The 22,827-nt window shown below is 49.7% G+C and overlaps 1 protein-coding gene across 4 annotated transcripts; it reads left to right on the top strand.

Moving 5' to 3' along the window:
• Positions 1-980: 980 nt before the first annotated feature.
• CHST12 (carbohydrate sulfotransferase 12) lies at positions 981-20,844 on the top strand. 4 transcript variants are annotated; one of them, XM_081300489.1, is made up of 3 exons: positions 1,019-1,079; positions 2,649-2,688; positions 19,173-20,844. In XM_081300489.1, the coding sequence occupies exon 3, from the start codon at positions 19,257-19,259 to the stop codon at positions 20,511-20,513; it is 1,257 nt and encodes a 418-aa protein (XP_081156615.1). In that variant the 5' UTR covers positions 1,019-1,079; positions 2,649-2,688; positions 19,173-19,256; the 3' UTR covers positions 20,514-20,844. The 4 variants fall into 4 exon arrangements, with proteins under 4 accessions (XP_081156612.1, XP_081156613.1, XP_081156615.1 ...); XM_081300488.1 differs by having other exon boundaries at positions 1,039-1,104; XM_081300486.1 differs by lacking the exon at positions 2,649-2,688 and having other exon boundaries at positions 981-1,104.
• The last annotated feature ends 1,983 nt before the right edge of the window (positions 20,845-22,827 follow it).

Genomic DNA, 22,827 nt, shown 5'->3' with positions numbered 1-22,827 from the left:
TGCCCTTTATAATACACTTGAAATTCATCCACACTGTTGCACATATTGACAGTTTGTTTCTTAATATCACGGAGTAACACTCCATTGCATCGATGTATCACTGTTAATTTACCAGGTTCAGGATATTTGGGCTGACTCCAGTTTGGAGCACCTGGGAACAAAGCCATGAAAACATTCACACACAGGTTTTGTGGTAATATGAATTCCATTTTCTTACGCAAATATCTAGGAGTGGGTTTCTGGGTTGTCAGAAAGGTGTGTACTTGTATCAGAGACTGCCCCATTCTCTTCCAAAGAGGTCACACCACTTTGCATTTCCTAGCAGCTGGAGTGCACACCTTCTTCTTTTTAGATATACATGACAGTAGAGTGTACACACACGGAGGATAACTCATTCTAATCAGGATTCCATTCTTGAGGTTGTACATGATGTGGAGTTTCACTGGTGTGAAAAAAAAGTGTTTGAATGTGACGCTAAGAATGATGCCCTGCGCGCTCGCTACGCTGAGCACTTTATATGCACGCATCGTCTCATTTGACTCTCACAAGCTCCCTTTAAGGTCGTGTCGCTCTCCAAATTTTAATGAATTTGGAGACAGCCTCAGAGAGGTTAAGCCATTTTCCCAAGGCGCACAGCGAGTCCAAAGTCCCAGCGGGTGAGCATCACAAGTTCGGCGGCCGGTAGACGGCGGGAGACTCCCGGAGGTGGGTTAACCGGGTGGCATCTTGCCGCAATGCCAGCAGGGGTCCGAGTTCAGGCCGTGGAACCGTCCGGGTCCCGCCCCCGCCGCAGGAGGATCAAGGCTGAGGATTGGCGGCGGGGGGTGGGTGGGTGGAGCTCCCGCTCGTCGGTGGGCGGGGCTGATCGCTGGCGGTAAATACCGCGCCACATGGCACGGAATAGCGGGAGCGGTGTGCGGAGGGCGCAAGCGCATTGAGAGGGGGCGCTCACTGTCTCTGCGGCTCCGCCGGCGAATTCTCGCGAGAAGATGTTGGGGGCGGGACCTCGGCGCCGGGGGCGGGGCCGTGCCTGGGGAGGGTCGGCTAATCGCGCGGCCGCGGCGGTGGAGGCTGGCGAGGTGAGGAAAGGGGCGCAGGGACGAGGTGAGGAAAGGAGCGCGGGGCTAGGGCGTGGGACGGACCGTGCGGCACTCGGTCCCCAGGCGGGGACGGGCCGGGGTCCCGCGAGTGGGGCGCGCTGTGGCCGGTTGAGGGCGCGGGTCGGTGCTCCCCGCCCGGCCTTGGCAGGTCCGGCGCGGCCCGGGTTCGAATCCCTGCACCGGCTCGCTGTGTGACCTTGGACTGGCGATCACCCTCTCTGAGCCCTCTGCTTGCGGGGTCCTGGCCCGCAGGATGCGCGGAGAAAGCGTGCGGCCGCCTGTTCCCCTTACCCCTCTGCGGGCCACCTCTCCTCCGGCGACCGAGCTCCTGGCCCTGCCGGCGTTAGCAGTTTTGTTCTTTGGCTGCTTGAGCATCTGCAAGCAGAATCAATAATTGTTGAGAGATGACAAAGGTGCTGCAGTGTCCCGCGGAACCCGTCCCGAGGAGCCCTGGCGGTGGTTAGTGTGCGTTGCCCCGCGGGCAGAGACTGTGCACCCACCCAAGCCCCCGGGTCCACACCTGCCCCCCAGTGTGCAGGCGGCTTTCTGCTCCAACTCCGCTTCCCTTCGCTGCGTCAGGCCAGCAGAGCGCAGACCCCAGCTCCAGGCGGAGGTGGCAGAGCATCACCTAAGTGACCCTTTGCTCCAGTCGGAGCCCCCCTGCCTCTTCAGGGGGAGGAAGCCTTGCATGAGCCGCTCACAGGAGGACCTATCTTCTCTTCGGGCTCTTGGCCCAAAGGCATGGCTGGCAAGCCCCTGGCCCGCACAGGGGTTCCGTCTGGCAGGGCGCACAACAAGCTGTAGTGTTTTCAAAATTATTAAATTATTTATTTTATAATCCGACACCGGAGGGATGAATAAGAATGTGAAGTCCCGGCATCTGTCTGCGGGTGCCCTGCATTGTCACCAGTGCTCTGGGTATCTGGGAGCAGCTTTCTGGGCCTTCCCTGCCCCCACGGCAGGACCCGGCTTAGCCTGGGTCAGCCCTTCTCTGGGAGCATCATGTGTTGGGAATGTGAGTCAGCGCTGGTGTCTGGGTGGAAGGAGAGAAAACAAGGATAATTTGGAAATTGCCATGTGAAATCCCCTTTTTGTGGGTTTGAAGTGTGTCTGTCTGGGATGGCAAGGGGCTTGCACATGAGTCCATAGGACTTTGTGCTGAGGCTTGCAGGCTGGCAGGGTCGGCTCACCCGATGCACCCCAGCTCCATCAAACCCCCAGTCACGTGCAGGACAGCAAGTTGGGCTGGATAGTACACATCCAAGGGCCTTGCCCTGGGCTGGCTGCTCCATGGTCAGCCTGGAGCTAATGCAGGGTGGCTGGTGCTACAAGCCACACGTTGGCAGAGCGAGGGAAGAGGGAGCCGCTCAGCTTAGTTGTTGAGTTGAAGTTTTCCACAGTGGAGCAGGCCTTGGGGGATGAGTTTGGGGAAGACTCTGGTGGAGTCAGTATGCAACATTTTGAGACAGACTTCTTTTACCCCTCATAATACGTTTGAAATTCGTCTACACTGTGCACATATTGACAGTTTGTTTCTTAATATCACAGAGTAGCATCAGAGCGGTGGAAGTGGAGATACCTGGGAGATGTGAGTTGCTCCTCCTGGAATGGGGATTGGGTGGAAGGATGCGTTTATGATTTGAAGGACCCGGAAAGCCAAGCTGGGGAGTTTGAGTTTCATGCCCTTGGAGAGGAGCAGTTGAGGTCTGGGTGGAAGATGGTTGGATCTGTATTCCAGACAGGCTAGTCATACTAGTGGAAATAGGAAGTGGATTTAGGGCCTGGGGAGATGCAGACTGTTGGGTAGGCTTACAGGGGGAGGGGGTGTTGAAGACAGTGGCTGAGAGAATGGGGGGCTGCAAGAAGCTAGAGACTCACCTGGGTGGTGGTGTCTTGTGGGCTGTGGGGAGAGGCAGAGAGAAGGCAGAGGTAGCTGGATGTCTTGAATGGGCGCTGAGGGCATCATTGGCACCTTTGATGAGGAACTGCTGGAGCAGGGTGGGAGCAGGAGGGGGGAAGACGTAGCCCACTGCGGGGCTGCCTGTGGCCAGGCAGGTCACTGTCACTCTGCACAAGTATCAAGGCTGGTGGGTGATTCTCTTCTAGAGAGGCCCAGGGCTGAAGGTGCTATAGGTAGAAAAGAGACTGGTTATTGATAATTCTGAAACAAATGCAGCTAATCTCTAATTTTAAAATCTTTAGTTTCAAGTTTCAGATTCTTTCTCTTCAGAAAGTAGCTGTAAGCTTCACACCCAGTTGGTGGCTCTAGTCAGGGCTGGTGCCTGGAGATAACTGACCTTCTAACATACTGCTTCCTGCTGTTAACCAAGGAGGTGGTTTCTGTAACTATTTAGAAACTTTAAAAGTATTTCAGACAAGAATGGGAAACACCAGGCACCACTGAGAATGGGCGGGGGTGGGGGGCAGGTGCACTGCTATTCAGAACACAAGAGGATGCCACAAGAAAGCTCCAGAACACGACCAGTGGGTCTTTCCCTCCAGGCAGGAGGATGGCTAAGTCTTTGGGGAATCTGAGAAGCCCAAGAGAAAAGACGTAAAAATATCAATAAAGGGGGACCCTGGCAAGAAGGCCTGGCTGGATCACTTACTAACAGAGTTCAAAATTAATAACCCTCTCCTAGTGTTCAAAACACCCAGGTTCTTTTACCCCCATCCCTGAAGTGTGCACAGCTAACCAAGGACACCAAAGAAGCACCCTGATGTGGGAGCCTGGGTGGGACACTCGCCTGGGAGCAGCAGCCAGTGTGCAGGAAAGAGACCCCGGGAAGCAGACGCCCCTGCTCTGCAGTGAAGAGGAGAGAAGATATTGCAGACATGGAACAAGGATGGAAAGTTTTACCAAAAAAAGGAATGTTCAGAGATCCAAAAAGAGAACCCTTGGATATAGAGAGTGACCGTGGAAATAAGAACCCCAGTTTGCAAGTAAAAAATAAAGTTGAGAAACTCTCAGAAAGTAGAACAGATGGCAATCACAAGGCTCTGGGTTCAATTCCCAGCACCACAAAAATAAAATAAAATAAAAGTAGCACAGAAAAGCAGTGAGATGGAAAAAAATGAGAGAAAAAAAGAAGAAAATCAAAGAATTAGTTCAGGAGATCGGCAGCTGAATATTAAGAGTTTCAGCAAGAAAGAACTGAGAAAAGAGCATGAAATCATTCACAGAATAACTTCTGGAACCCACATACTTGCCCAGCACCAAGGATGAGAGCGCAGGTAGCCCTGGTGTGCAGAGCTCCATCCCCACCAAGCCTGGGCAGGAGGATCTGGGGGTGAGGGATGCTGTCTCAGGCAGAGACTAGTGGAAGTTTGGCATCCAAGGGATTCATCTGAAAGCGACGCTGTCAGCTCCAGAATTTAAGTGATGAGTGAGGTGGAGAAAGATCTCTGAGGCCCGCTCCAAGGCACCCTGTTGTAGGTTCATAGAACACGGGAACACAGAATCTGTGGTAGCTTCTAGCAAAAAATAAATAAAAACAGACCATAGACAGGTCCCCACTCACCAAGAAGCAGCATGGCTTTGGACTCCACAGGAGCCTTGGACACTAGCCTTGCTTTCAAAATTCTGAAGGAAAACATTGTCAACCTTGAGGGGCAGGAGGGTAGAATTGACATCTCCAAAAACTTCCCCAAATTTGCCACCTCTGAACTTTAAGGAGGTGACTGGCCAACATGCCATCCCTGAACAAGCTGGTGCACCAGAGAGAGATGGGGGTGGGGAGATAGCTGGCTGCAGGCAGGGTGGGGCCTGGTGCCTGGTAACTCCCTGGGAGTTGAGGTCCCTGCCATGAGCTGCTCACAAAGCTCCTTGAAGGGACTTTTTTTGGAAGAAGGAGATGATGAAATTAACAGGACACCCGATGTGCTGGGACATCTGCAGAGGAGATTTAAACCTTGGCAGAGTTGGGGCTGGATTAGTGATAAGTGCACGGAAAACAAAGCAAAGAAATACACAAGACTGTTATTAGTTCCCAGGAAAATAAACTATTGTGCGGGCAAAGAAAAATAATTACAGTGTCCAGGAATAGTCTCTCCACACTGGTGACAGTGTGGATAAACACTCACTGCTACTCTAATTGGAATGATATGCCTGTGTGGGGACCAGGTGGGGAGGGGATAGCAGGCGTGTGAAGGGTCAAGGGTGGGGGAAGGGAGCTCCATTCTCAGCCTACCCTGGTGGGAGTTCAGTCCCCAAACTGAACAGCTAAGTGGTAGCTCTGAGGCACGCAGAGTCACACACTAAGATCAGCAGATTAGCAGGTGAGGGTGGGGGAAGGAGGGAAGGCCTGCTGTGCTTCCTAGTTGGGGACAGTTTAACCCCTTGATGGATGTGCAGGCACAACACTGTTACCATACAAAGGCTCTCCGAGCAGCACCCTGCTTTGGTGGAGCGGGAGACCAGTGCCGCCTGTGTTGTGCACAGGCCCCTCTTAGCAGGCAGAATTTACTTGTTCTCATTTCCTCTTTATTATTGTCCTTGTTCTCTGTATCCTGTCTCCAGTCCATGGACACTTGTCAGAGACTTGGTGCTTTTTTTTTTTTTAAGCCATTTTTGTTTCTTTTAATGTTTGTAAAGGGATTTTTAAATTGGAACCACAGGTAGAGGGCTAATGAGCCCTCTTCACCTGCCAGTGGTTTCAGAAATGAGCAGGGTCCGTGGTGTCTGTTTTTATTAGCACAACACCTCCTTGTGTCCTCAAGGCACTGCCCAGAGCCTTGAGGATACAGCTGTGACAAGCAGGAAGAGAACTCCCTCCTGAAGTTTCTGTTTTGTGCAGGTGGTGACAGTAAGCAGACAGATGTGACTAGGACCTGAGGTGGGAATGATGCTGTGGAGAAGCAGGAGCTGGGCCACATGGTGGGGCTGGGAGCTGCCTCCTTGAAAAGCCCCGGGAAGTTCTCACCAGGATGAGCTTTGGGATAGCTTGGGCGCCCTCCAGCACAGGGATGGTCCGTGCAGAGGCTGCAGTAGAAGCCTGCCCTTCTAAGCAGCTCATGAGACCTTGACTGGAGTCAGCAAGGAAGACAGGGGTAGGAAGTGAGATTACTAGGTTGCTAGTCAGAGCCGCTGGAAGGGCTGTAAGTGGGAAACTAGGGGATACCAATGATTGCAGGATTTTTTTCCTTTCTTTCTTTTGAACCTGGGATTGAACCCAGAGGTGCTTAACCACTGAGCAACATCCCCAACCCTTTTTAGTTCGTATTTTAAGACAGGGTCTCACTAAGTTGCTTAGGGCCTCATTAAGTTGCCGAGACTGGCTTTGAACTCATGATTCTCCTCCTCAACCTCTCGAGGGACTGGCATTATAGGCATGCACCACCATGCCCAGCTGATTGCAGGATTTTGAGCATAGATTTTGAGCTGACACAATCTGCTTTTACCAGGATAGCCTTGGCTCCCTGGTTGATCACAGGGCAGGAGGGCAGAGAAGGGAGAGGGTTCGGAGGCTGATGCAGCGGCTTGAGAGCTGACGGTGGCTCAGACCATGGCAAGCATGTGGGCAGTTGTGGGCTGAGAGAGGGTGGGGTCTGGGTAGATTTTGCAAATAAATCCCCCAAGCAGGTTTTTAAGTTTATCAATGATGAAGTATATTATTATTTTCCTTTGAAATCATTTCTTTGAATTGACTTAACTCTTGTAAATGAGTTATCTTTTGGATCATGCAAGAGTATTTGAATATTGTGTGGAACAAGATACAGTAGACCCGATCCCTGTCTTCTGAGAACTTGAAGTCTGGTTTGGGAATCAGTCTGGTAGAAAGGTGCTAAAATCCCATCCACTTGTAAGATGGCAACTGAGAACGTGGTGATCAGGAAAGAAAGAGCTCATGTGGTTTGATAGCCCAGGTGCCCAGGCCCAGCTCTGGGAGGATGTCTTTATTTCAAAGGCCAGATCTGCACTCCATTTTCATTCAGGTCTTCCAGGACATAAATTAATGTTCTGTTCTCATCAGTGTGACCCTTTATTACTTATTTTTATCTGTATATCCTGTCAGATTTAGTTTGCAGGGTTAACTAAACACAATGAAGTAATTTTATAAGCAAATAAACCATCATCATGGCGAGATCTGGCTTAATGCAGCCCACGGTGTAAATTGCAGAGCTGGGCAGCTCGGGGTATGCCCAGTGTGCCTGTTGACCCCAGTAACAGAAACTTCCCACAGCAGTAGAGCTGCAGGGGATTATTTGTCTTATATAATGTTTGTTAAGCTGTAAGAGCAGTAAGTACTTTCTGATCTTTTTGCCAGTAGCATAAATAAATAAAACCTGAAACATTCTTGGACTTCTCAATGAAGGTCATGTCACTTGATTTTAGAGCTTGGCTGTTTGGACACGAAGGAGCTAATTCTCTCAGAAATAAAGGTAATAAAGAGGGCTGGGGATGTGGCTCAAGCGGTAGCGCGCTCGCCTGGGTTCGTGCGGCCCGGGTTCGATCCTCAGCACCACATACCAACAAAGATGTTGTGTCCGCCGAGAACTAAAAAATAAATATTAAAAATTCTCTCTCTCTCTTTCTCTCTCTCACTCTCTCTCCTCTCTCACTCTCTCTTTAAAAAAAAAATAAATAAAAAAAATAAAGGTGGGGCTGGGATTGTGGCTCAGTGGTAAAGTGCTTGCCTGGCACGTGTGAGGCACTGGGTTCGATCCTCAGCACCACATAAAAAAATAAACAATAAAGTATTGTGTCCATCTACATCTAAAAATATATTAAAAAAAAATAAAGGTAATAAAGAGCCAAATGTTTAATAAAACCCCACCAATTCTGCATCAATTATACCACAGAGGCCAGTTGAGCACAGCAGTTGGAACAATTGGCTCTCAGACCAGTGGCCAGAGCTCAGGTGCCAGCTTGCTTGCTATCTCTGCAGATTTGGGCAAGCTAAAGCTTTTCTTTCTTTCTTTTTATGTGCAAACTTCTTAGAACAAAAATTTTATTTATGTATTTTTGCAGTGCTGGGGATGGAACCAAGGGCCTTGTGCATGCCAGGCAAGCACTCTGCCACTGAGTGAAACTCAGTTACAAGTGACATGCCAGGCTGCTTGCCAAGTCAGGACTCAGTCTCTGACTCTCCCTTTTCTCCCAGCCCCTAAGTGTTCACGTGAAAACTTCTGCACCAATCATCTTGTAGAAGTCTGTGAGAGCTGGACCATGGACCACTGCATTCTTTTTTGAGGGGGTGGGTATTGGGGATTGAACTCAGGAGCAGTCGACCAAATAGTCCCCAGCCTTATTTTGTATTTTATTTAGAGACAGAGTCTCACTGAGTTGCTTAAAGACTCTTTGTTGCTGAGGCTGGCTTTGAACTTGCTATCCTCCTGCCTCAGTCTCCCAAGCTGCTGGGATTACAGGCGTGAGCCACTGTACCCAGTGACTACTGCATTCTTGTTGAGAACTTTCAGCCTCTGGAGATCAACTTCATGAGACCACTGGCTTTTGTTGTTGTTGTTTTTTACTGGGAATTGAACCCAGGGGTGCTTTACTACTGAGCTATATCCCCAATCCTTTTTACTTTTTATTTTGATACAAGGTCTTGCTAAGTGACTTGGGGCTTTGCTAAGTTTCTGGGTCTGGCCTTGAACTTGCCATCTTCCTTTCTCAGCCTGCTGAATCTCTGGGATGGCAGGCATGTTCCACCATACCTGGTGTCCATGACTTGTTAAAAATTTTAACTTTAAGTGAAATGTATTAAGATAACATTTACACACACACACACACACAAAATTGCATTTGTAAGCATTCCACTAAATGGATGCGGAAGCATTGAGCCATGGAGCCATTCTGCAGGCAGCAAGGTGGGCTCCTTCCTGCCAGCTTTCTGTGCTCCTTTGCAGTCCGAGGAGACTGCTCTTACTTCTCTCCAGCTTCCCTTAGGTGGAATCATACAGCGTGCGCTCGTGTCTGGCAATCATCTTCCAGCATGTCTGTGAGATCTGTCTGGTGCGTGTGAATCACTGGCCATTCCTTTTTATGCCGGTGGTGTTCATGGGATGAGGACCCCACAGTTTGTTTATTTACTCTCTCACTGACGGGCGATCAGGGTGGTTTTCTGTTTTTAACTATTTTGAATAAAGCCACCATGAACGTTCTCATACAGATCTTTGTGTGGACAGGTGCTCGTTTCTCCTGAGCACCTAGAAGTGGAAGAGCAGGCTGTGTGTCTGCCTTTACTGCAGACCGCCAGGCTCTCTTCTGTGGGTCCTGGACCATCTGCGCCCACACTGGCCCCACCTGTCTGGCATCCTCACCAGCAGCCGGCCGTCTGCTTCATCTGGGCTACTCCAGTGGTGGGAGGCGGGAATCTCCCTGGTGGCTAATGATGACGAGCACTTTCCTCCGTGTATTTTGAATATTTGAACATCTTTTGTGAAATGTCTGTTCCAATTTTTTTTTTGCCATTTTTTAAATTGGATTGTTTGTGTTCTTAATTTAAGATCTAAGAGGTTTTTGTGTGTTCTGAATATAAATCCTGCATTATGTGTATATTGAGAATATTTTCTCCCAGCTTATGGTCTGGCTTTAGGTTTTCTTTCTTTCTTTTCTTTTTTGTCACTGGGAATTGAGCCCAGAGATGCTTTACCACTGAGCCACATAAGCAGCCCATTTTATATTTTCTTTTCAGACAGGGTCTCATAAGTTGCTAAGGACCTTGCTAAGTTGCTGAGGCTGGCCTGGAACTTGCGATCTTCCTGCATCAACCTCTTGAGTCACTGGGGTTACAGCATGCACCATTGTAACTAGTTCTGGTCAGTTTTCTTAATGGTGAAATTTAAAGAGCCTGAGTTAAGCTGGATACTGTGGTGCATACCTGTAGTCCCAGCAGCTTGGGAGGCTGAGGCAAGAGGATTGCAAGTTTGAGGTCAGCCTCAGCAATTTAGGGAGGCCCTGTTTAAAAAAAAAAAAGTCAAAAGGCCTAGGGATGGCCTGGCTCGGTGGTGTACACCTGTAATACCAGAGGCTTGGGAGGCTAAGCCAGGAGGATCACAAGTTCAAAGCCACCCTCAGCAAAAGTGAGGTGCTAAGCAACTCAGTGAGACCCTGTCTCTAAATAAAATAAAATAGGACTGGGGCTGGGGCTCGGGTGGAATACCCCTGAGTTCATTCCCTGGTACCAAAAAAAAAAAAAAAAGGAAAGACCTAGTGATGTAGCTTAGTGGTAGAGTGCCCCTGGGCTTAATCCCAGTGCTAAAAAAAACCCAAACACCTGAGTTCACCAAAACTTTCTCATGGTTTGTGCTTTTGGCATCAGTATTAGTCAGTTTTCATTGTTGCAATAAATACCTGAGAAAACTATTTAGAGGAAGAAGGATTCATCTGGGCTCCCAGCCTCAGTTTTCAGTCTGGGTTGGCTGCTCCATTGCTCTGGGCCTGAAGTGAGGCCCCACATCCTGGCGGAAGGACATGTTAAGGAAAGCTGCCTGGTGCGTCTGCCCGGAAGCAGAGACAGAGAAAGGGTGGAGCTCAAGAAATACTCTTCCAGGCCACACCCCCAGTGACCTACTTCTGCCAACGAGGCCCACTTCCCATAATTTCCACCACCTCCCATAATGCCCTGAAATTAGGAATCCATCAGTGCACGGACTTGGGGGCCAGAGCCCTCGAGATCTAGTCACTTCCCCGAAGTCCCAGCTCGGAACGTTGCTGCATTGAGGACCAAGCCCTTAGCATGAGCCTTTTGAGGACTTTCCTGATCTTACCCTCTGGAGTTTTTATAGCTTGGCGTTGTGTTTAGGGCACTGGTCCATTGTGAATAAATTTCATGTATGGGGCGAAGTTCAGGGTTGAGTTTCATTTTTTTCCCCATGCAGATATCCAGTTGCTTCAGAGCCATTTGTTGAAAATACTCTGAATTCACGATCCTCCTGTCTCAGCCTCCGGAGCCGCTGGGATCACAGATGCTAAAGCTGGCTTTGAACTTGCAACCCTCTTGTCTCACCCTCCTGAGCTGCTGGGATTACACACATGTGCCACCATGCCCAACTGTTTTCCTTGCTGAAATGCATTGACACCTCTGTTGAAAATAAGTTCTCCACATAGGTGGGGTCTCTTTCTGGACTTGGCGTTTGTGGACGCGTCTTCCACATAGCTTACTGTGCCCTTAGCACTGCTTTGCTACTTGCCAGCTTTACCATCGGTCTTGAAATGAGCTACTTTAACTTCTTCAATTCTGTGCTTCCTTTTCACTTGTTTTGGCTATTCTGGGTCTTCTATATTTCCTAGTAAATTGAAAAATTAGCTTTTCAGTTTCTCCGGAAAGCCTGCTGGGATTTTGATGGAGACTGCCGTGCTTCTAGAGCCCAGCAGTTAGGGGAAAGGACTTCTTTATGTCAAGGCGGCTAATGCACATGTTTGACACAGCTCTTCACTCATTTAGAATCTGACTGTCTTCATGCAGCATTGTGGATGTCAGTGTGGGACCCTTACCATTTCATAACTGAGTAGCCATTAGCAATCTAAGATTTGTATGCCACACTTCAACAGTCAGTCAGTCTGATTGGTCTTTAAATGAATTCCTAGCATTGGTATAGAATATCTTTTATGCATCTTGCAGAATTTCCCAACAGCTGAAAAAGGCACTTGATTTTGTTTATACCACCTTGTCACGCTTTTTGAAAGTCTCAGTATTAAAAAAAAAAAAAAAAAAAAAAAAAAAGGAAATTACCCCAAAGTCCATTATTGGGAAAAAGGTTAACAGTGGTATATTCATACTGTGAATACTACTCAGCAATAAGAAAAGGAAATTTTTACTGACACAGACCTGGATGGATTTCAGAAGTGTTATGCTAAGTGGAGAAAGCCATACACAGTGGCCTGTCCTGTGTGGCTCCATTTATATTCTGGAAAACAGCTTGGCATTATCTGGAGCTGGGTGACCAGGCAGGGGATGAGGGAACTCTTGGGAGTATCGGAAATGTTCTGTGTTTTAATTGTAGGGCATGTTTGCCAAACCTCGCCCAACTGTACCTTTAACAAGAAGAGGGGATTTTATTGTGCCTAAGTCATACCTCCATAAACCTGACTGAAAAAAAAAGAAAAAGATCAGAGGTGCCAGAGTGACTCAGTCAGGAAGGAATGGGCTTCCCACAAACCTGGCTGAGACGCTGGGTAGCTACATGGGAAAAAGTGACTTGTGGGCCGTCCCCTGGAATACCTGTCAGGCTGAATGTCTCCGTGTTTCTGACATCCTTGCCACATGCCGAGTGTGTTGGCTTCCTTTGCTTAACACTGACTGGTTTTCACTGACTGGATCACTTCTGTTTACTCTCTGCAGTGAACACGCGCCTGCAAAACCCCCTGACTAAATGGCAAAGCAAATGCTAGTATTGGGCTTCTCAGAGAATTAGAACCAGTCAGATGTGAGGGCTGGTGTGTGAAGAGATGAATTTAAAGAATCGTCTCACACACGATTGTGGAGGCTGAGATCCAGACCAGGAGAGCAGTGATATAAATTCCAGTGTGAAGGTGTTACTGAACTTGGGTTCTTGGATCCAGACTGCAGAAACGAACAGTGGACCTAAGGAGACTTTAAACACAGCTAAGGCTTTATTAAGGACATCTGCCTGAGCTAGAAGGAAACAGCACAGGAGGACAGAGACCCCAGGCTGACCCAAGCAGGAGCAAAGGTACAGAGCATTTATGGCATCTGCCAGGTGGGCAGGAACTGGTCTCTTGATGTAGCCACAAGTGGAGGTGGGCCTGTCCCACCTGTGCTGTTCTCCATCATACCTCCTCAGGCCTCGAGTGTCTGGTCACTGATCACTACCTGGGTGTGTGTGTATCACTGTGCTAGCAAGGTCCAGGTGACTATAATTACTCCAGTGACTGCTCTATGTCCCTTAACACCTGGAGTGGCCCTGATCATCTGGGAGAGTCTCTATACTGTTATTTTCTGAGTAGTGCAGACCCTGCTTTGTCTGGGTTCAGCTGGGGTCTCTGCTGACCACATAGTCTCGGAGGGCTGGGATGACTTTCCCAGCCTTGCATCTCTTGGCGTGCTATGTCACTCCTGTGACTTTAGAGACGGTCGCCTTTTAACTACTGATTTTCTAGTATGGCTGTTGGGTCATGAGGCCAAGAGTTGCCTTAGCTTTTTATTTCCCTTGATAATCCTAAGGGTCCTGTTTTTCATGGGGTTCCCTGACTGTCAAAGGCTGGAGGAGACTGTGTCCCCTCTTACAGCCAGCCAGGCTCAGAGAGGAAAGTGTCTTTTGCCCAGCCTTTGGCGCTGTTTGAGCCCCGTGTGGGTTGCCTGAGGCTCACTCATGTTGGGGAGGGCTAACTGCTTTATCAGCCAGCTGATGCACGTGTTCATCTCATCCAGAAACACTCACAGACACAGGCAGAATAACATCTGACCAATTGGGTGGGCACTCAGTGCCATCGCATGTTACCTGATCTCTTGGTACCAAAGCCATTGGCCCTGCTTTAAAAATATGGGAAATGTCTCATTAAGGTTTTTTTTTGCAATTGAAACAGGGTCTTGCTAAGTTGCCTAGGGTCTCACTAAATTGCTGAGGCTGGCCTTGAGTTTACAATCCTGCCTCAGCCTCCCAAGCCTCTGGAATTATAGGTGTGCACCACCACACCCAGCCTTACTGAGGTCTTAAGGTGAATCTGGTGCGGCTCTTGCCCTGCTCAAGATGATGGGTGGACTGGATGAAAGGCAGTTGAGGCCACTGCTGCCCACCACCAGTGGCTCCTTCTGCCCTCAGCTTTTGCCCACTGTTGGTGTGAAGCCTTGTTGAGACTGGTTGGGCCGCAGCATAGGTTCCTGCCTTCTAAGCTCCCAAGTCTACCCATGGCATTGTGCCTTATGTGTCATGTGTGAGAACAGAAGTGACCTAACAGCCCACTCCAAGCTAGAGGACAACTTGTCTGCCCAGCAGCTGTTTGGGTTTAAACCCTGTGCTGTTGTCACAGCATGTAGGGGACAGGAGTCCCTCCCAGAGCTCTCTGGCTAGAGCATCTGAGCGAGCCTCTGCTCTCTGAGTCTCCCTGGGGAGGTAGAGGCCAGGCCTCTCCCTGTGATGCCTCGGCCCGCTCCTGCCGCAGGACACGAGGGCTTTGTGTTGACTGATTTTGAAATACTGGGAGATCTGCCTTTGGAAATAGTGCCCTTATTTTTTTTTTTTTTTAATGGAAAGTGCTTTCTGAGGTCATTGCAGTTCCTATTTCTGAGGCAGTTGGATCGTGACCTTGGTTCTCAGCCCACCTGCGCCCACATGGTTGCCATGTCTCTCTGTCACCAGGCAGTGAAGTGCTACCTGGTCTTCAGGCTGGAGCTGTGTGGCCCCAGGGCCAGAAGTTCCCAGATGCCCGAACTGCTTGGGGCTGGGGTGTGGCTCAGTAAGTAGGAGAGCACTTGGCCTAGTGTGCAAGGCCCCGGGTTCCATTCCCAGCCCTGCAAAATAAATAGATAAATAAAAAGTGACGCTTGGCCATCTTGTTGGTAGCCCTTTTTCCTCCTTTGCTCTTGCTCCTTGCAGTTCTAAGAACCGCAGCGCTGCACGAGTTTTAAAGTAGCAGAGTTCCCTCTTGGACTCTGCCCGAGAGCTGCCATGTCCTCAGCGGGCTTGTTGCCACAACTGCTGTTTATGTGGCTTGTCTGAAGTTAGTAATGACAACACGAGGCCTTCCCTTGATGTTAAAAATGAATCGTGGCCTCTCAGACCCATCGGTGACTCCCTCTGCAGCCAGAATTGAAGGCTTGTCCCCATGATGTGAAAGGCCTGGGAGGGACCGCGCCCAAGCAAGTCTGGTCACACATGGACTCAGAGCCACAGGGCCTTAGACCAGTCACAGAGTTGAGTGGTGGACACCCAGGGCTTTGGTTGTCTGAAGTGAATCTCAGGGAGCACCACTATATATTTTTAAAAACTTAAATGTTTGTTTAATAGCTGACTGCAGGGAAGTCAGTCGGCGATTTCGGGCAGGTCGCAGGAGCAAGGGTGAGTTGTGGCCTCAGCAGCAGGCCCGGTTTCAGCCTGCACTGGAGTCATGTAGTGGACTTCACACCCACACGGCCAGAAACACACTGGCCTGCGTTTTGCTGTATTTCTTTAACAGCACCCAAGAGCCCTGTTATAGCTCCTGTTCTTTCTTTTTTCTTCCCCTAATTTTCTTTTATCATGGAGTTGAGCACATTCCCTTGCACAGCCATCCAACACCCATCTCCAGAATCTTCTCGTCAAGGTCAAGGCCAGCCTTGCAAAACTAATGCTCCCTGAATCACTAACTCCACATCCTTCCCTCCCCCTTCTAGACTCTGTCTCTACCTATTTGTCTGCTCTGACTACTTCATAGAAATAGAATCATATGATGTGTGTCCCTTTGTATCTCTTATTTTCCTTGGCATAATGTCCTCCAAAGTTCATGCATATTGTAACATGTGTCAGAATTTCCTTCCTTTTTAAGATTTGAGTAATATTCCATTGTATGCAGAGACCACGGTTTGTTTACTCATTTACCCATGAATGGGCACTTGGGTTGCATCCATGTTACTTTAGCTGTTGTGATCATGTTGCTGTGAACACAGGGTACAAATAACCCCTCAAGATCCTGCTTCCAACTCTTCTGGGTATATTCTCAGAAGTGGAATGACTGGGTCATAGGTTAATGCTATTTTAATTTTTTGAGGACCCTCCATACTGTCCTCCATAGGACTGCACTGTCTCGCATCCCACCAGCAGAACATGTGGGCTCAGTGTCTCCACGTCCCAGTAATTGCTGTTTTCAGATTTTTGATAGTTGCCACCCTAATAGGTATGAGGTGGTATGTTGTGTTTGTTATTTGTTTTTGTTTTGTTTTGCAGTACTAGTACCAGGGTCTCCAACATGCTAAGCAAATGCTCTACCTTTGAGCTACACCCCTAGCCTTTAAAAAATAAAAAATAAAAATGTTTTTTTTTTTAAGAGAGAGAGAGAGAATTTTAATATTTATTTTTTAGTTCTCGGCGGACACAACATCTTTGTTGGTATGTGGTGCTGAGGATCGAACCCGGGCCTCACGCCTGCCAGGCGAGCGCGCTACCGCTTGAGCCACATCCCCAGCCCTAAAAATGTTTTTTGAGACAGGACCTTCCTAAGTTGCCCAGGCTGGCCTTGACCTTGTGATCCTCTGCTTCAGCCTCCTAAGTTGCAGGGATTACAGGTGTGCCCTACCACTCCTGGCTCTCATTGTGGGTTTTTTTTTTTTTTTTTTAAGAGAGAGAGAGAAGAGAGAATTGTTTTTTTAATATTTATTTTTCAGTTTTCGGTGAACACAACATCTTTATTTTATTTTATGTGGTGCTGAGGATTGAACCCAGCGCCCGGCACATGCCAGGCGAGTGCGTTACCGATTGAGCCACATCCCCAGCCCTCTCATTGTGGTTTTGATTTGCATTTCCCTGATGACTAGTGATTTTGAGCACCTTTTCATGTGCTTATTGGACATTTGTATATTGTCTTTAGAGAAATGTCTATTTAAGTCTTTTGCCCTTTTTAAAATTGGAGTGTTTTTGGGTTTATGAGTTCTTTATATATTTCAGATGTTAATCCCTTATCAGATATATCATTTGCAAATATTTTTCCCATTCTGTGCTTTTTTATCCTATTGGTATTATTATCTTTTGTTGTACAAAAGTTTTTAATTTTATGAAGTCCAATTTGTTTATATTTTGTTTTGTTGTAACTCCTTAATTTTTTATGCATAGTTGTTTGGCCAGTCCAAAATAGACCTGGTCCCTTGCATTTTCAAGAGTTTTTAAATTACAGATTCACTTTCTTCCATGAGAATAGGGCTGTTTCTTTGGGGAGTTTGTGGTTTTCAAGGACCAGTCCATTTCATCTAAGCTGCTGGGTTGTGAGCTTGTAGTTGTCCTATCACGGTCAGTCTTACCAGAGGCTTATCAATTTTGATTTTTTGTTGTTGTTGATTTTTCTGTGTTTACCTGTTTCCAGATTCGTTGATTTCTGCTCTTGCCCTTGTTCTTCCCGCTTGCTCTGGTTTATCTTGCTCTTGGTTTATCTTGCTCTTCCTTCCCAGCTTCTCGAGGTGGAGCTGGGTTATTGATCTGCAGTCTCCCTCTTTGCTTCTGCTCTTGGCACTGCTCCACCTGCAACCCATGGAGCTCGACACGTTGCCTTGGCATTTTCATTCAGTCCTGTGTGTGTTTTACGATTTCCTTTGAGGCTTCTTCAACCAGAGGATTATTTAGAAGGGGGTCCTTTAATTTCCAAGTGTGGAGACTTTCCAATTATCTTTTCTGTTATGGATTTCTAGGTTTATTCCTTTACAGCCAAAGGATTCTGTATGATTTCAGTTCTTTTAAGTTCATTCAGGTTCCATCTGCCATGGTGATGTTTTGGGATGCTTGGGGGGGGGGGGGGAAGCATGTGTTCAGTTGCTATCAGGTGGAGCATTCTGTGACTGTCAGTTGGATCCTACTGATTGCTGGTGTCATATCCGTGTGGATTTCCTGTCTAGTAGTTCACTCAGCAAGAGTGGAGTGTTGAAGTCTCCCACTAGAATTGTAGATTTGTCTATAGATCCCTTAGCTCTGTCAGTTTTGCTTTGTGTGTTTTGAAGCCCTGTTGTTTGGTGCATACACATTTATTGTGTCTTCCTGGTGGGTCACACTTTCTGTCATTGTGTAATGTTTCTCTTTGTCTTTAATAACGTTTTTCCTTCTGAAGTTTACTTTATCTGATACTAACATAGCTACTCCTGCTTTCTTTTTATTTATGTTGCATGACTAATGTTTTCCATCCCCAGTGAAGAGGAGTAAAGAAAGTGAAGTGCCAGCCACCCCACCTCCACCCCTCTCACTCCGCCCACTGATGCTGGTGGGGGTCAGAGTGGGTGGAGCTCAGCTCCCCACCAGGAGCATGGTGGCAATGCAAGGAGGAATCAGAGTGTAACTGTCCTGCCTCGCATCATCTCCTTCCCACCCTTTGATGCCAAGTGGAGTCGAGGCCCAGCTCCGCAGCAGGACCACACTGGCACTGTGCTGGGGGGCAGAGCACCTCCTGCTCCCCTGGGTGGAGACAGGATCAGCTCCCTGCTTGGCCCTGCCAACACCAGCTGGTGCCCACTAGGGGGTCAGGTATGTGGCACCTGCTTTTGTGGGGCTGGAAGATCAGTCCCAGGGTGGCCCTGATGAACCCTGGGGGTAGGTACAGTTTCTCCTTGGTCTTTGGCTCACGTAGAACTGTTGTTACCCAAAAGATGTTTCTGTCATTAGTCCACCGTGGACATACTCCTGGCCTCAGTTGTGGGACTGCTGCCCTTCTTCCTCAGGGATCCTCCCCCTGACCCAGGCTTACCATATGACCCTGAGATCCCACACTCAGGAATCCACATGAAAGAAGTGGATTCTCTGCCCTTTCCACATCAAGGAGGCCCTGACTCTGGTGGGTTTATTTGGTCCACGTCTGCTTGGTAGGTTTTTTGGTTTTTTGTTTTTAGATGAAGTTATCTTTAGACTTTTTTTTTTTTTTTTTTTTTTTTTTTGGTGCCCAGGATTGAACCCAGGGGTGCTTAACCACCGAGCCACATCCCCAGCCCTTTTAATATTTTTTATTTAGGGACAGGGTCTCACTGAGTTGCTTAGGGTCTCCAAGTTGCTGAGGCTGGCTTCGAACTCAGGATCCCCCTGTCTCAGCCTCCCAAGCCACTGGGCTCACAGGCGTGTGCTACCGTGCCTGGCCATCTTTAGCATTTTTATCAACTTAGCTGCAGCCTCCTGGTGACTGACTTCCGATTCCCCCTCACCCCTCTTCTTTGTCAAGCCTTCTCTTCACAAGGATCAGCGTCTGTGATCTGGTTTCTTTAGACCATCCTCTTTTTCAGTTGTTGCTGCTCTCCTCCCTTGTCATACTTATTTGTTTAGCCCTGGTGGGTGGCATTGGCCGTAGTCACACAAAGAAGTTGGAGTGACTGATGAGGCCCCTAAAGGAATCTGAGTGTGGGATGGAGGTGGGGTGGGAGGGAGGACAGAGGGTGGGCCTTCTGGGTGGGAGAGAAAGGGCTCACTGGATCTCAGCCTCTAACCCCGTGTTTCTGGTCTCTCCAGGTTAGTCCATTAGCGCCATGCCCCATGTCTCCATGAAGCTGAAGTGAGGGGTCCAGCTGCGGGCCCAGCGCGGGCCAGGGCAGCATGACCAAGCCCCGGCTATTCCGGCTGTGGCTGGTGCTGGGTTCCGTCCTCATGATCCTGCTCATCATCGTGTACTGGGACAACGTGGGCACTGCCCACTTCTACCTGCATACATCTTTGTCCAGGCCGCATACCCTGGAATCCCTGCCCACCCCCAGACAGCGGGAGGAGAAGGAGTTTGCATCTGATGTGGATGAGTTTTTGGATAAGCTCCTAAGTTCCGGCTCGAAGCAGAATGACCTTTCCAGGAAAAAGACGGAGCAGCCCTTGCTGGCCTCTGGCAAGCCGGCGTTGAGCCACCTGGAGGAGAGCGTGCGGGGCTACGACTGGTCCCCCCATGACGCCCAGCAGAGCGCTGACCAGGGCCAGCAGCAGGCCGAGAGGAGGAGTGTGCTGCGGGACTTCTGCGCCAACTCCAGCCTGGCCTTCCCCACCAAGGAGCGCTCCTTCGATGACATCCCCAACTATGAGCTGAACCACCTCATCGTGGACGACCGCCACGGGGTCATCTACTGCTACGTGCCCAAGGTGGCCTGCACCAACTGGAAGCGCGTGATGATCGTGCTGAGCGAGAGCCTGCTGGACGGCGGCGCGCCCTACCGCGACCCGCTGGACATCCCGCGCGAACACGTGCACAACTCCAGCACCCACCTGACCTTCAACAAGTTCTGGCGCCGCTACGGCAAGTTCTCCCGCCACCTCATGAAGATCAAGCTGAAGAAGTACACCAAGTTCCTGTTCGTGCGCGACCCCTTCGTGCGCCTCATCTCGGCCTTCCGCAGCAAGTTCGAGCTGGAGAACGACGAGTTCTACCGCAAGTTCGCGGTGCCCATGCTGAGGCTGTACGCCAACCACACCAGCCTGCCCGCCTCGGTCAGCGAGGCCTTCAGCGCCGGCCTCAAGGTGTCCTTCGCCAATTTCATCCAGTACCTGCTGGACCCCCACACCGAGAAGCTGGCGCCCTTCAACGAGCACTGGCGGCAGGTGTACCGCCTGTGCCACCCGTGCCAGATAGACTACGACTTCGTGGGGAAGCTGGAGACCCTGGACGAGGACGCCGCCCAGCTCCTGAGGCTCCTCAAGGTGGACACGCGGCTCCACTTCCCCCCGAGTTACCGGAACAGAACTGCCAGCAGCTGGGAGGAGGACTGGTTTGCCAAGATCCCCCTGGCCTGGAGGCAGCAGCTCTACAAACTCTACGAGGCCGACTTTGTGCTCTTCGGCTACCCTAAGCCCGAAAACCTGCTCAGAGACTGAGCCCCTGCCTGAACGTGCGCTCCTTCAGCTCCTTCAAACTGAGCAAGGGTCGCGGGGCGTCTCCTGAGGACAGGGCTGTCCCGGGTTTTCCTCCCAGTTTGATGCAGTCGGAAATGCCACGGGCTCCCCTGGGGAGACCGCCGGGGAATCTGGGCTGCAGCACACACACTCCAGTTTTTTTTTAAATAACCCATGGTTTTGCAATCCGGACTCATTGTTTACTCCACAGCCTGTATTCATTGAGCACTGTTAATGCTGTTTTGTAAGATTAATATATTTCAGATATTTAATATGAAAGTGGGAGGAAGCTGGAGTAAAGCGTGGCACCTGCGCTCTCACTAATCTCGTGGTTTTTCAGATCTGGAAACACATGCATGCAAAGTGGGGCCTGGTGGTCAAGGGGCTCCAGACCTACACACTGCGATGGAGGAGGGAGGCATCTTAAGCGTCTTCAGTGGAGAAAAGGCACCTAAACTTGAAGTTGGGCTGTTTAAGTCAGGTTTTTGTTACTATAACAAAATCCCCAAGGTGGAGTAATTTCATAAATAAAAGAGGTTTGTTGCCTCACAGTTTGTAGGTTCAAGGGCCTGGTGCTGGCATCAGCTTGGCTCTGGTGAGGATCTAGGGCATGTGGCAGTGAGGGGACTGTGTGTGAGAGGGAGAGATTGTATCAGCAGACAGGAGGCCAGAGCCCAACAGGATCACAGCCTCATCTGAGGTTTCACCCACTCAACCTAAGGACCTCCCTCATCTAGACCTACCTGACCAAACCCAACACATGGACCCCGGTCATCACACCCACTCCCATACTATAGCACAGGCCTTGCCTGTTTTTGTAGAAGGGCAGCAGACAAATCCATCCAGAGTGAAAGCCTTTTACTAAGTGATGTGTTTGAGCAGCCAGATCTTTCAGGCTTTCTGTTGAGAGGGGTCATGGGTAAACCGTCTTCGGGTCAGAGTCACTGCAGCCCTCCCTTTAACCCAAGTTCAGTTGTGGCTGTCAGGATTTGCAGCCAGCAGGGATGGTGTGCACTGGAGGTTGTCCCTGGGACATGTTTTCTGTGGTGTCCAGCATTACTGAGGAGAGCTCAGGTGCCACCGTCTTGCAGCCTGGGAGCTTTAGCTCCAGTGCTATTCACCCTCAAGGACATGCCTGACTGAATGTGCAGGTCTGAAGGACCCAGCTGGGTGGGAGCCCCAGAGAGCTGAACGAGGAGGCTTGTTCAGCATCCGGCTCACGCTCCTGGGCAGTTTTAGCTTGCGACCCGCAGCACAGGCATCTGGGTCTTTGCTGCAGCAGCACATTGGTCTTTTCCTTCCATCTGTGGATTGGTCATTGCCTCCCAGTCCCTGGAGAGCTGGCACTGCTCAGTGGGGCACCATCTGCATCTGCCTAGGCCCAGAGGGACGGAATCCTTGGAGGTTGTGGCTTCTGGGTGCCCTCAGCTCTGCCTCCACAGTGTCACCCAGCTTCCTTTAGAAGCATCTTTTCTTTTTAAACAGCAGCAGATGTGTCGAGGAGTCCAGTGCTAGGCAACTTCTGAGTAGCCCCATGTCGGCACCTGCTGGGTGCCCTGCTCACCACAGAGTTGTCTCTGGTGCCTGGTAAGCAGGGCACCATGCCTATGGACAAGTCAGCTGCTAACTGTGCCTTCTTCAAGCCCTGTGGTGAGGTGGGAATCTTCTGCTGCCAGGCCAAAAGTTGATCCCCTTTGGGGACAGTGCACAGAGGAGCACAAGGCTTCCTGCAGAAGGCGCACTTGGGCCAGGCCTGTCAGAGGGTGAGGTTTTGACTCTTGAGGTGGAGCGCAGAGCATCAGGAAATGTGGGGCTTATCAGGGGAATAGAGAGGGTGGCGCAAGCTCTACAGTTAAGTATGGACCACACATTGCCTCATCTCTGCTCTGACACCCGCATATCCTTGGCATATTTCTCTAGGGAGGAAAGAGGTGGAACCAGCCACGGTGGGTGGTACACACCTGTAACCCCAGTGACACAGGAGGCTAAGGCAGGAAGATCACAAGTTTGAGGCCAGCCTCAGCAACTGGGATTTAGCTCAGAAGTAAAGAGCCCCCAGGTTCAATCCTTTGTGCCACAAAAAGAAAAAAAAAGAAACAGGATGTGGGTCCAGTTTTGACCCCAGGGCCTGTCACATGGCCACCACCCTGCCAGGATGGGATGGGGTCACAGGTGCTCTAGAGGACAGGTGGTCCAGTGTGACGTCTGCTTCTTGACCGTCAGGCCAGGAGCCGAGGTTTCATTGGTAGACGGCTGCCACAAATATTGATGTTTTGGACAGAGGAAGTTGGGTGCT

This window comes from Spermophilus citellus (genome assembly GCF_964194105.1).
Source record: "Spermophilus citellus genome assembly, chromosome: 6".
Taxonomy (NCBI): domain Eukaryota; kingdom Metazoa; phylum Chordata; class Mammalia; order Rodentia; family Sciuridae; genus Spermophilus; species Spermophilus citellus.
Note: the sequence above shows the minus strand (reverse complement) of the source record. Positions and strands in the feature narration are given on the sequence as shown.